Source organism: Orycteropus afer, unplaced genomic scaffold (genome assembly GCF_000298275.1).
Source record: "Orycteropus afer afer isolate SDZICR_OR568_19922 unplaced genomic scaffold, OryAfe1.0 scaffold00048, whole genome shotgun sequence".
Taxonomy (NCBI): Eukaryota; Metazoa; Chordata; class Mammalia; order Tubulidentata; family Orycteropodidae; genus Orycteropus; species Orycteropus afer.
This window is the reverse complement of record NW_006921635.1, coordinates 7,244,730-7,257,728: the sequence shown is the minus strand read 5'-3', so window position 1 is coordinate 7,257,728 and position 12,999 is coordinate 7,244,730. Positions and strand designations below refer to the sequence as shown.

The 12,999-nt window shown below is 52.2% G+C and overlaps 2 protein-coding genes across 2 annotated transcripts in view; one reads left to right on the top strand and one right to left on the bottom strand.

The window, feature by feature from the left end:
* Positions 1–8,512, top strand: part of SLC8B1 (solute carrier family 8 member B1) — an 18,013-nt gene extending 9,501 nt beyond the window's left edge. Inside the window, exons 11-16 of the mRNA XM_007938279.2 lie at positions 635–715; positions 914–1,035; positions 1,937–2,090; positions 2,864–2,944; positions 5,081–5,145; positions 8,315–8,512. Coding sequence (XP_007936470.2) covers positions 635–715; positions 914–1,035; positions 1,937–2,090; positions 2,864–2,944; positions 5,081–5,145; positions 8,315–8,512 — 701 coding nt within the window. The remainder of the gene's footprint in view (positions 1–634; positions 716–913; positions 1,036–1,936; positions 2,091–2,863; positions 2,945–5,080; positions 5,146–8,314) is intronic.
* A 3,733-nt stretch (positions 8,513–12,245) lies between these two features.
* TPCN1 (two pore segment channel 1) overlaps positions 12,246–12,999 on the bottom strand; it is a 57,182-nt gene continuing 56,428 nt past the window's right edge. Inside the window, exons 28-29 of the mRNA XM_007938278.1 lie at positions 12,736–12,816; positions 12,246–12,368 (exon numbers count right to left, since the gene is read on the bottom strand). Coding sequence (XP_007936469.1) covers positions 12,246–12,368; positions 12,736–12,816 — 204 coding nt within the window. The remainder of the gene's footprint in view (positions 12,369–12,735; positions 12,817–12,999) is intronic.

Below are 12,999 nucleotides of genomic sequence, written 5' to 3'. Positions count from 1 at the left end.
TTGACCACTGTGCCATTAGGGATCCTAGTAGAGCTAATGAGTGAGACCAAAAAAACCAAAAGAGAAGTCTTGATAGGCAGTCAAATCATCACACTGCCTTTAAGACCTATTCCCTAGTGGTGGAAAAGCTGGGGGGTGGAAATCTAGAATGTTCTGTCTGCAGGTTTCCCTATCCTTAGTGTCTTAGTAGGAAGCTCTCTAAAAAAAACTCCAAATTCACTGCTGTTGAGTCAATCCCAACTCATAACGACCCTTCCTTGGGTTTTTGAGGCAGTATCTCTATGGAAGTAGATTGCCCAATCTTCCTTCCCAGGAGAGGCTGGTGGGTTTGAACCGCCAGCCTTCTGGTTAGCAGTCAAATGCCTTAAGCACTACATCACCAGAGCTCCCAGGAAGGCTCTGAAACCTTTATAACTTGCTAATAGATTGGCTTGTTGGGTGTTTGGACTCCAATCATCGAAGAAGGGTGTGTCTGACTCACTCTACCTTTCAGCCCATCCATTAGTACTGCCTGCCTTAAAGCTCAGTTGGACCAAAGTATCATGATTGATTAGTGATGTCTACCATGGAGGTGGGAAGGGATTGATGGTGTGTAGTGTTAGCTATTCCCATCCTAGTTTCACTGCCTTGGCAGGAAACAGCAAAAGGATGGAGACAATGTTTCATATGTCTTTCTTTTCTATAAAATGTGACTGGAGCTTGAGGGCAGGGCTGTGTCTTTCAATTCCCGGTATTCCCCTGTAGTGCCCAGGGCAGGTCTGGGCACATAGGAGGCATTGGTGTAGCCAAGCAATGGAGTGTGAATGGTTTGCTCTGTGGTCTTACCCCGGCTCTCAGTCATTCTGGGGGGTAGGGGAGGTGGCCCCAAGCTGAGGTTGTAGAGGGCCCAGCACCCTTTCTCGTCCCTCTGCAGATGGCCTCTATGAGATTGGCAGCCTCTTTCCTGTCTGGGGCATGGTGGTGATTGTGGGCACAGCCTTGGCTGCAGTGACCTTCTTTGCCACATCCAACACCGAGATCCCCAGGCTTCACTGGGTAAGAATCAGGCTCCCTATGGTGAGGGGAGGGGGAGAGAAGTCCCACCTGCACCTCGGCCGGTAATCACTTTCCCTAATGGCAGGTATATAAACATCAAAGCCACTTTGAGACTTTTTGTACCTGTTCAGAGGTCTTTTTTTTTTTTTTAAGTTATTGCAGGGATTTTTAAAAAATTTACTATTGCATTCTCTTTTTTTGTAACAGCTTTATTTTAATTGAGACAAATTTAACATCCATTTAAAGTATGAAATCCCATGTTTTTTAGTAGAATCACAGAATTGTGCAGGCTTCACAATCAGTTTTAGAGCATTTTCATCACCCCAAAAAGAAACCATGTACCTTTAGTTCACACTCCTCCATCGCCCCCAGCCCCAGGCAGCCATTGCTAACCTTCTTCCTATCTCAATGGATTTGCCTATTTTGGAAATTCCGTGTAAATGAAACCATGTAATAGGCAACCTTTCGTGACTGGCTGTTTTCACATGCATAGTATCGACAAGGTTCATCCATGTTGTAGCATGAATCAAAATTTCATTTCTTTTTATGGCTGAATAATGCCCCACTGTGTGGACGGACTACATTTTGTGTATCCATTCATCAGCTGATGGATGGATGGATTGTTTCCAGTTCTCAGCTGTCGTGGATGATGCTGCTAAGACCATTCATATGGAAGTCTGTGTGTGGACGTATGTGTTCGTTGTTCTTGGGGAGATACCTAGGAATAGAATGCTGGGTCAAATGGTAACTTTAGGTTTTAGGTTTTCTGAGGAACTGCTGGGCTATTTTCCACTGTATTACCAAGGAAGCCCCACCCTGCTTTATGGATGAGAAACCAAGGCCGAGTCCCTGTTGGGGGCTGGCTGGCCTTGGTCCCATCAGCGCACTGTTTCCTCTGCAGCTCTTTGCTTTCCTGGGCTTCCTGACCAGCGCCCTGTGGATCAACGCAACTGCCACGGAGGTGGTGAACATCTTGAGGTCCCTGGGCGTGGTCTTCCGACTGAGCAACACGGTCCTTGGGCTCACACTGCTGGCCTGGGGGAACAGCATTGGAGGTGGGAGCGCGGTGCTACATGCCCCCCGAGCCCAGACTCAGGGCTGGCTGGGGTTCTGGGCTGAGCCAGAGTTGCATGTGGGCAGGGCTGTCCAGGGCATCCCCTGAGTGTGCATTTGGGACCCACTGTCACTGGGAATCAAGTTGAGGGGGCCTGGACTGCACTTGGGATAGGAGACTGTGTAGTGGCCCTAACCTCTTTGCCACTCTCTGATGGGGGACACTTGGTGGCTCCCTAGAGTTCACTCAGGGCATAGGCCCATTGCAGACACCTGAGCTGAGCGTGTACATGGGGGTGTGCCGTGCAGGCATTCACACATGCATACATACACCCTTCCCTAGCTAGGCTGCCAGGTAAGGTTGGCCAGGTTGGACACTGCACAAGAGCCATCTGGACGGCAGGGCAGGGGCCAGCTAAAGTCCAGTCCTCCTTCTGTTCCCCTTTTTGGGTACCTTTTTCTAATTCACACAGAGGTGCTGTGTGTGCTAGTAGTAGACAAAAATTAGGGGAAAAATGGGTGGCAGAGTGTATCATGCAGCCCCCACAAGTTGCCTATGGTGGGAGGGAGTGGGTTGGAAGGAGTGAAGGAGGGCATTGTGTCTGGCAGGGTACTGGGACTGCTCCCAGCACTCAGCCAGCCAGTGCCAGGCTCAGGCCGAGTGTCCATTAACATTTGTTGACTGAATGGCCATTGGGTGAAAGGGAAAGTGTGCGTGACCGGGGGCAAGGGGATAGCCATGCTCCCTTCAAGGCCTTCTCTGGTTTCCTCACAGATGCCTTCTCAGATCTCACCCTGGCCCGCCAGGGCTACCCGCGGATGGCGTTCTCGGCCTGTTTTGGCGGCATCATCTTCAGTATCCTTTGAGGGGCTGTGGCATGGACTCTGGGAGCCGTGGGTGTTCTCTGTGTCCTACCTTTAGCATTGGCTCTCGCTGTTAACACCTCAGGCACATGACTGGCTGCTTGGTCCCCAACGTCCTCATCTGTGAAATGGGATGTTGGGAGGCCTGAGCTCCTAGACTTGTTGTAAGGATGGAATGAGGAAATGCTTGCACCTTATGGTGCCCAGGGGAAGACCCTCTCTGTGTCCCTTGCTTGTAGGGACATATTATGGTCTGCATGAGGAATTGGCAGACTTTCTGTCTAAGGACCAGAGAATAAATCTCTTTGGCTTTGAAAGCCATATAGTCTTTGTCACAGCCACTGAACTCTGCTGATGAAAGCAGCTATAGGCAATACATAAGTGGATGAGCATGGCTGTGTTCCAATAAAACTTTATTTATAAAGACAGGGAGTGGGCCAGATCTGGCTTGCAGGCTCTAGTTTGCCAACCATGGTCTATAGAGAAAATGCAGGTGCAGGCAGCCTGGAGCTGTGACACTGCTATGTCACTGCCACTTGCCCCAGTGTGACCAGGGGGACATGCCTTCCCCTCTCTGAACCTCTTAAAGATGGGCTGGGATAAGGATTGACAGTGAACACCTGGGACAGTGCCCAGCACATGGTAGCATTCAACAAGCAGTAGATACCTAGAGCGCATACCCAGGCCTGAGTCTGGCTAGAGGGCAGGTGAACACCCACACTCCCACCTCTACTTGTTAAATACAGGCAGTCCTCCAGTTACAAATGTCCGACTTACATACAACCCGTAGTTATGAACCAACCCCCTTCCTAAGTCCTGCTGTCCAGTCTATTCAACTCAGCAACCCCTTCTTGGGTTTCCGAGGCAGTATCTCTATGGAAGTAGATTGCCCAGTCTTCTTTTTGAGGAGTGGCTGATGGATTTGAACCACCAGCCTTCTGGTTAGCAGTCAAATGCCTTAGGCAGTATGCCACCAGAGCTCTCAAGGCTTATTATATTGAAAGTCTGAGGTACATACAGTGGTTCGTAATAACAGTCGGGCACTACTTTGCAGCATGCGTCAAAGCATTATTATTATTACTGTATTATTATGTTAAAGATGTATGTGGAAGTGTTTCTTTAATGCTTTTTATGCATAGAAAGGTACGTCATATTTTATATACTAAGACAAACATTTGACCCACTGACATTAGATACAAACTATACCTAATGGTTCTGACTTACATAGAAATTCAACGCATAGACACACTTAGGAACGGAACTCACTCGTAGTCTGGGGACTGCCTGTAATGTTTATTAAAAAGCACTCCAGGTACCGCTGTCCTCAGGCCCTGTGAAAGGGACTGCAGTGGAGGCAAAACACAGAGTCGGCAGGGACAGTGTGGGCCCCCCACTTTAGGTAGCCCCAGGTTGAACAGGGCCTTTGGGACACTTCTGTGCCCACAGGCCTTCTCTTGGCTTTTAGACTGTGGCCCCTGCTGACCTCTCAGGTTGTAGGTGATGAGGAGGAAACCATGCCTGGAGCACTGTCCCGATCACCTCTTTGACCTCTTAGAGAGGGCATCCACCCACACAATACCAGTGCCCCCAAAGGGCTGTGGGCAAGGCACTTACCCTTCCCTAGTCTCAGGTCTCCATGCACCGAGTGCTTCCCAGGTGCGACGTATTCCTATCCCCTCACTGGATTCTTAGGAGCTCTGGTAGCGTAGTGCCTAAGGTACTTGACTGCTAACCAGAAGGCTGGCGGTTCAAACCCACCAGCCACTCCTCAGGAGGAAGGTTGGGCAATCTACTTCCGTAGTGATACTGCCTTGGAAACCCAAGGAGGGGTCACTATGTGTCGGGGCTGTCTCGACGGCACATAACAACAACAACACTGGATTCTTAAGTAGAGTGCAAAATAAGACGCTCCACAGCCACTTTCTTAGAGGGGCTACAACAGGGTAGGGTCTCCTGCTCGGATTGTTTCTTTCTGGGGGAGGGAGAGACAAGGGGAGTAGATGGTAAAGAGAGCTGAGTTCTGGTCTGGCTGTGGCGACCCAGAGCTGAGCCCAGTAGGAAGCATTGGCCGGGTGGTTGGGGTTCCAGGGCAGGTTGTTGAGAGAAAGCGTCCTGAGCCGAGCTGCAGATATCCTCGTGGGAGTGGGACTGGGCTGCCTGCTGCAGATCTCCCGGGGCCACCCGGACGTGAAGGTGAGTGGCCAGACACTTCCGGAAGGGGCCTCGTGCCAGTGCCCCCTCCTCATCCTCTTCTGGTCCTCTGGCTACGGAGACCCTTCAGATCTCAGGACCTTACGCTTCCCGGGGAAGAGCATTGGTTTGGACTCAAGATTTGTTTGCATGTACGTTTGACAGACATGTCCTCAGGTACACCGAGTCACCAGGGAGCTGAGGGCAAAGGGACAGAAGGGCCTGGGATTTTGGTCCCAGTCCTGTTGCCTCAGTTTCTTCCTGTCTGACCTTGGTGAGTTAGGACATCTCTGAATGTCAGTTTCCTCACCTGGAAAATAGCGCAAATAGGGCTAATGGTACATGCCAAACTTCCGGGGTAAGCATGGGTGGAGCAAGGGACGAGCTGAACACTGTCCCACCACTGCCCCTATGGGGGGAACGGGATGCGAGAATGAAGGCCCGTCTGTTGAAGCCAGCCCAGAACTGTGTGCGTGTGCGTGTGCGTGTGCGTGCGTGTGTGTGTGCGTGTGCATGTGTGCTGCGGGGAAGGTTGAGAGGGTAAGAGCCAACAGATTTGGAGAAGGTCTGGAACACATTGAGTAGAGAGCTGCTCATACTTCAAGGGCACCCAACAATTTTGTGGGATACTCGAGACCCACTGATCCCAGCATTCCAAGGGGGTGGGGCTTGCGCTGCTTTTTTAATAAGCTGCAGCAGGTAGTACACGGACCCCTTGGGAAACGCCGTTCTAGGAAGGGTGGCAGGGCCAGGCAAGTCATATAAATGAGTGGGGTGGGATTCAAGTGGGTTTCCTGTGGCCTGCGATTGCAGTTTTCCTCAAGATGGAGAAACCAAGGTACATCGGTGAACGTTTCCTATTCGTAAAATACTGTTCAGGACAGACAAAACTCCATGCAAGACAGATTTGACAGTCACCGTCGTGGGACCTTTGTTCTGAGTGGCTTTAGTTTACAGACCAAAAGAAGGCTAGTGTGGGAAGGCTGGTTTTCAGCCTCAACCCAGAGCCCCGCGTAGGACCGAAAGGTAGTGCTGTTGATGGGACCTGGGTCACCCACCTGTGTCTGCCAAGGCACCTGGTTATAAACAGACCCTGCTCAGTTGACTTATAAAGTACCTGGAGGTAGGTAGGACCAGTCTTTATGGTGGCCCCGCCCACAAACAAATGCTACAGAAGGGCTTGAAAAGTTTTTGTTTTGTTTTTTTCCTCAATAGCTAGTGTTAATTTCTTAGAACTCAATTGGTAGAAATGATAGAAATGAACGCTCCTGTTGGAGGGTGCCCAGAAGCCGGAAATGAAGGTTTTGGCAGGGCCATGTTGCCCTGGAGGCTCGGGGAGGCCCCTGCCTTGCCTCTTCCAGCTGCGGGTGCCCCAGGCATTCCTTGTCTAGAGGCTACCTCACTCCAGTCCTTCCCCCTGTCCTCCCATGGCCTTCTCCTTTGTCTCTGCGCCCTCTCCCCTTCTTAGGAGGGCACCAGTCATTGGCTTTAGGGTGATCTCATCTCGAGATCTGGGAGCTCTGGTAGCATAGTGCCTAAGGCATTTGGCTGCTAACCAGAAGGCTGGCAGTTCAAACCCACCAGCCACTTCTCCGAAGGAAGGTTGCGCAATCTACTTCCATGGAGATACCACCTCAGAAACACTATAATTTGGGTCTGACTCGACGGCACATAATAACATCTTGAGATATTTAGCTAATTACATCTGCAGACCCTGTTTCCAGAGGAGGTTCTGAGATTCTGGGCAGACATGAATTTTGGGGGGATACTGTGCTACCTATTACATACATAAAAGCCTGGCAGCCTGGAATCCACCGACCGCTCCTCTCAGCTGCCAGGGATCCAGTTTTAGGGTCTGAGAACTGGTACCAGTTTCTCCCTTGTCCACAGAGCAGCTGACTCTCTGGCCCTCAGTCATTCATTTCTTCTGTCTTCCCTTCACTCATTCATCATTTAATTTACTCCCAATCTTTCCTTCCTTTCCCTCTGGTGGTACAATGGTTAAGCACTAGGTTCGTAACCCAAAGGTTGGCGGTTTGAACCTATCCGGTGGCTCTGTAGGAGAAAGACATGGTGATCTGGTTCCATAAAAGATAACAGCCAAGAAAACCCTATGGGGCAGTTCCACCGTGTCACATGGCTGAGTTGGAGGTGACTGGACGGCACCAAACAACCACAGCCCAGCAGAGAGATCAGCACAGGTTATGGAGTCAGGCCTAGGTTCCAATCCCAAGACTGTTCAGTGCCTTGGGCAAGTTAGCCAATCTCTTTGAGTCTTCGTTTTCTCATCTGTAAAATAGTTACAGTACCTACTGGACAGTTACTGTTCAATCACATGCTTATAATGGCACAGTGCTGGCATAGAGTAAGCACTAAACAAAAACCAAACTCACTGCCATCAAGTCAATCCTGACTCATAGAGGCCCCTCCTTGGGTTACTGAGGTAGTATCTCTATGGAAGTAGATTGCCCAGTCTTCTTCCAAGGAGTGACTGGTAGGTTTGAACCACCAGTCATCTGGTCACCAGTCAAATAAATGCCTTAGGCACTATGCCACCAGAGCTTCTAAGCACTAAATACATAGATATAAATGTGTATCACCACCATTTCTTCAAAGACCATATAAAGATTTCCCCAGTGTTAGGAAAATTCAAACCCAGAACTGTTGGAAGAATTATTACACAGGGAGCACCCAGAGTCCCACCACCCCAGTCCCACTAAGCTTGTAACATTGCTACATTTGCTTTATCACCTCCTTGTTCATCCACCTGGCCATTCCGCCATCTTGGTTTTGGATGCCTTTCACAGTAAGTGATGGGCATCGCTGCCTGAATGCCATTAATTTGAGTTCAGTATTAAAAACACACAAAACTGGAGCCACATCAGACTTGAGGCAGGGGAGAAGCACCCAGGCAGGTGGAACTGCCTGAAGTTGGAAGAGAAGGTTCCTTTCCCAGTTGCTTCTGAGTGTGGAAATGTCTGGGACGATGACATCTAGGTGACTTCAAGGTGGGGCAGCCATTCCCCAGGGCTGGCCCACAGCTCGGGCCAGAATCCTTGAGTGACTGGCCCCTTTGTGGGTACCCTGCAGCATTAGAGTGTGGGTGCGGTCAGTAGGGGGTGGACTGTGATGGGCGGTGACCTGGCCTCTCTCCCTTCTTGTTCTTCCCCAGCTGGAGCCGGATGGACTGCTGGTGTGGGTCTTGGCCGGTGCCCTGGGGCTCAGTCTTGTCTTCTCCCTGGTCTCGGTCCCTGTGCAGTGCTTCCAGCTGAACAGAGCCTATGGCGGCTGCCTGCTCCTCTTCTACGTCAACTTCCTCATTGTGGCCCTACTCACCGAATTCGGAGTGATTCACTTGAAAAGTGTGTGACTGCAACTCTATGGCAGAATCTGCCTGCTGACCTGGGGTGTCACTGCAGGCGGGCACCCAGCAGCCTGAGGAATCAGCCGTGGAAGCCCAAATGGGCATGCATGAAAGGATCAAGGCTTCTGTGGGGTGGCTGCCGCTGCTCTGTGCAGGGAGAACAGCCAGGTCCCTTTTACTGCCAGCACCCCACAGTGCTATTTCTGGTTTTGGACACCACTGCACAGGGACTTGGGAGCTGTGATGTAGTGCCTAAGGCATTTGACTGACTGCTAACCAGAAGGCTGGAGGTTCAAACCCACCAGGAACTCCTTGGGAAGAAGACTGGGCAATCTACTTCTGTAGAGATACCACCTTGGAAACCCAAGGAGGGGTCGCTATGGGTCAGTATTGACTCAACGGCAGTGAGTTTTTGTTTTTTTGCTCAGGGACTTTGGAGATTGGGCTCTGTTTTGCACAGAGCTGCAAAAGGAGCTAGAAGCCTTTCTGGAAGGCTCTGCAGAGCGTCTCTGGAGGTGGTTAGGGTTTGGGGTGAATGGGATGACTGGCTCCTTCTAGGCTGCTTTTGAGAGATCCTAGAAGTGTTGAAGGCCTTCCTGCAGTCATCCCCGCTGCCACCTGTCCCGCTCACTGGGCTGTAGGCCTGCTGGCATCTCCTCAGGGCTCAGGTGGCTGCCATGTTCTGGTTCAGGAAACCAAGGTGACTGTTCTCCCACTCATTAAGGTGCACCAGGTCAGGCAGGAAGCAGTGACTGAGAATGCCTCATGGTCTGGGGCACTAGGCCAATGGGCACTGAGCCTGAAACCTACACCATCCCACAGAAACAAGATGTAAGATGTAGCCATCATTCTGAATTTTCTAGAAGCCATGTTAATAATGCAGAAAGAAACAGGTGAAGTTCATGTGGAAGTATTTTATTGAACCTAATAAATCCAAGATGCCACCTTGACATGTGGCACTGGCCACAAAAGTGGATGCCATGTTGGACAGCACAGGCTTTCGGCACTCCCTCCAGACGCTGCCTCAGCTGTGGGCAGACGCCCCTGCTTGGAACTGTGGGTTTCCCTAGCTGCAAAACGGGGGTCATTACTGACTGCCTTGCACCTACCTCAGGGGGAAGCCAGGCTGGGGGCTTGAATGCCCACAGATGCAGGTGGACAGGCGAGAGTGCCTGAGCTTGCCTGCCGCAGCCCACCTCTTAAGCAAGCAGCTTCTGGTGGGCTTATGTTGGCGGTAAAGAGAAGGGACTCTTTTTTCCAAATAAAAAGGTGATTAAATCTGTTAACTACACAGAAGGCATCACACACCCAACTCTGTGGTTCTTCCTCCCTGGAGCTGCTCCCCAGGCTGGGGCCGAGACCCCATCAGGCAACTGGGGTTGGACTGGGGTGGGGGTGAGCCATGGCCAGGGATGGGACCCCTCCCCTTGCCCCACAGCTGCTGGCAGAAAGCACATGGCAGCAGGCAGATTGACAATGCAGAGGCTCTTTTATTCATAGGCCAGAAGTCTGGAGACTGGATTCTCTAGGTTGCATATTACCCACGTACAAAACCTTCCAGTGTCCCTCCCGTCCCTCCCATTATCCTTACAAAATGATTGTCTGCATGGTTTGGAGTAAGGCTGGGGATAGGGGAGGAAGGGCAGAGGGCTCCCCCAAAGCACCTTCATGGTGGCCAGGGAGGGCGCAGGTGTGACCTCCCCTTGGCTTCATTCAGCTGTGATGGGGGAGGTGAGAGGGCATCTGGGTTAGGTCATCCCAGGACCCTCAGGAGTCCACAGCACAGGGTGACATCCTGTCCCCTGATCTGTGGGCTGTATGCAAATTGGAGACTAGTAACCACCTGGACAGAGATGCAGCCTCCATCCAGGAACAGCCCCTCCTACCTGGGAGGCCCCAGCTCCACTGGGGGTGCTGGTTTGTCCCCATCCCCGGGAGGGGGCAGAAAATAGAATAGGATCCAGGTTCTCAGGGTTCAGACTTGTGTCCTTCCACAGCTGCCCCTTGGCCTCTGGGTTCCAAACGCCTGTCTCCAACAAAAAAGCTTAAAGGCACCCAGTAGTACACATTGTTTCTTCTCTGGACAGGGGAGGGTTTGGCCTGGGGCTCAATGTCAGGCTCCTGCCATAGCCCTCAGAGCCCCCCCCCCCCCAGAAGCCTGGTCTCCTGATTCCCATGGGAACCATAGGGAATCGCCTTTTGCAAAAGGCTGTAATTGAAAAACAAACCCACGCTGCCCCTGCTGAGGGGGAATAGTGCTGTGTGCAGATGGCTTGGCCCTGGGAAGGGTGGGGAGAAGGGGTGGGGGATCAAACTGCTCCCCCGGGTCAGGTCTTGCTGTGCCCTGCAACTGCGATAAGGATGTGGTGACAGGGGACCTCAGCCCACTCCACTGTTCCAAGTCTCAGGAGCAGTGGAAGCAGTCGGGGTCGGGGCCAGAATGCCCATCAGGGGCTGCTGCTTCTACCCACTCTACACCCCCTCACCTATGCCTCCTGCCAGGAGCCCAGGAGAGCCCCTATGAGGCAACCTCCTCTCAGCTAGGCTCAAGGAGGTGACCAGGGGCCTGCTCTGGCCAGTGACTGTCCTGCCCCAGGGGTTCACCTGAACCCCTTTCTGCTAATGGAGGGTTCACCTGAGCCCCTTTCTGCATCAACCAGCCCCACCTCAAAAGCCATGGGTGAGCCGAGTCCCTTCTCCTGCTGTTGGATCCTGGTGAGATGGGAGCTGACTGGCCGGCTTAGTGGGGGGCAGCTCTCCTGTCTGCAGGGGGCGTCTCTGTGCTGTCTGCTTCCCTTCCCAACAGCAGGACCTAATCATAGCGAAGGGCGATTACCTGCCTTTAGCAGGATCCTGCATTAACCCAAATGCCTACTTGCCTGAATAGGTACATGACAAGGAAAATGGATTTTGTCATGAAAGCTTATTCTGTGGGTGGGTGGGACATAACCTCTTGGCCTGCTGTCCTCCTGGCTGGGCAGAAAGGCCAGGATTCCCACCAGGGCCATTCTAGGAGAAGAGTCAGCAACAATGGTTAAAAGCAAACCAAACTTGGGAGAGAAGGCTTCCAGAACCAAGCAAAGAGCTCTGTCAGCATGGCGCGGTCTACCGCCAGCACCCAAGAACACTTAACACCATCTCCCTCGACTACTCCATTGGGCCCAGGCCTGGCCCTCCTGGGACCTCTGACTACATCATCATACACACAGAAATACACCTTCGGGGTACACCTTCTTCCTTCCTAAGTGGTTGTGTCCCTAAAGCCAGACATGGGACCCCTGAGGTGGCAGGCTGGGAGTGGTGGTACGGGGCTGCTGGCAGGGGCAGTCTGCAAGCAGCATTGAGAAGGCGAGCCTGGGTCTGGCCTGTAGAAGGCAGATCGACTTTGAAGGCCAGCCCTGCTGACACAGGAAGAATCCTTGTGAGCGGTCCTCCTGTGGAGGGCGTCTCTGAGCCCTTCCAAGGTAGGAAGTGCTCACAGTGGCCTGACCCCCGAAACGCAACTGGCTTTTGGAGTTAAACAGAACAGGGCGAGGTGGTTACCAACCAAACCCCATCTTGTCTTTTTCCTTCTACATATAAATATATGCATATATATGAATACGTGCATATATATATATATATATATACACACACACATACACACACACATATATATACACATACACACATGATCTCAGTACATCGTAGTAAAATAATACTATTGTTGCATAGAAGAAATGGCTTTCGAGAGTGGGGCCTAGGTGATGGTCTGGGAGCGCTGGCGGCTGCCTGCGGACTGCTGGGTGCCGGGGACCCCTCCGTTGCTGCTGACCTGTTGCTGCTGTTCCTCCTGCTTACGGGCATGCTCCTCGTACCACTCCTGGGCACAGAGCAGCTGAGTGAGCCGTGCCCCTCGCAGTCAGCCCTGCACCTCTCTCAGGTTGACAAGGTCACCACATTGTGGGGGTGACAGAGGCTAAGCAAGGCAAGCCTCTCAACCCACAACGGGCGGCAGGAGCACCCTGCTGGGTGTGGGGGACCGTCTAGGATGCAGCAGGCACAGCTGCTGGCCACTACCACCTGGACCCCCGACTCCCAAACCTGAGTTCCAGGTAGTTGTCCCAGTGGATGATCCCTTACCTCCCGGCCAAGCCTTCCAACTATCCCAGATGGGGACTGGCAAGCAGCCCCTGCTCTGCAGGGTGAGACCCACTCCCTGGATGGGAACAGGTGCTGAAGGCTCCTACCTGGATCTCCTCTTGGTACATCTTTAGGCTCAGGTCACTCTTGGTCCTGGATCTCCGTCCCAGAAACACCATGGAATTTTGCTAAGGAATGGCAGAGGCTGCAGGTCCTCTGGGGCCAGGGCCGAGGACCGGGCCCCTCCCACTCCTCTGGCTTTGGCATAGGGACAACCCAAAAGTGTGCCACCATTTGAGATGGTGGACGCTAGGGGAGGGATGACACCAAGCTGAAGCCCACCCAGCACTGAGGCCCCAGTAGGCTTGCCT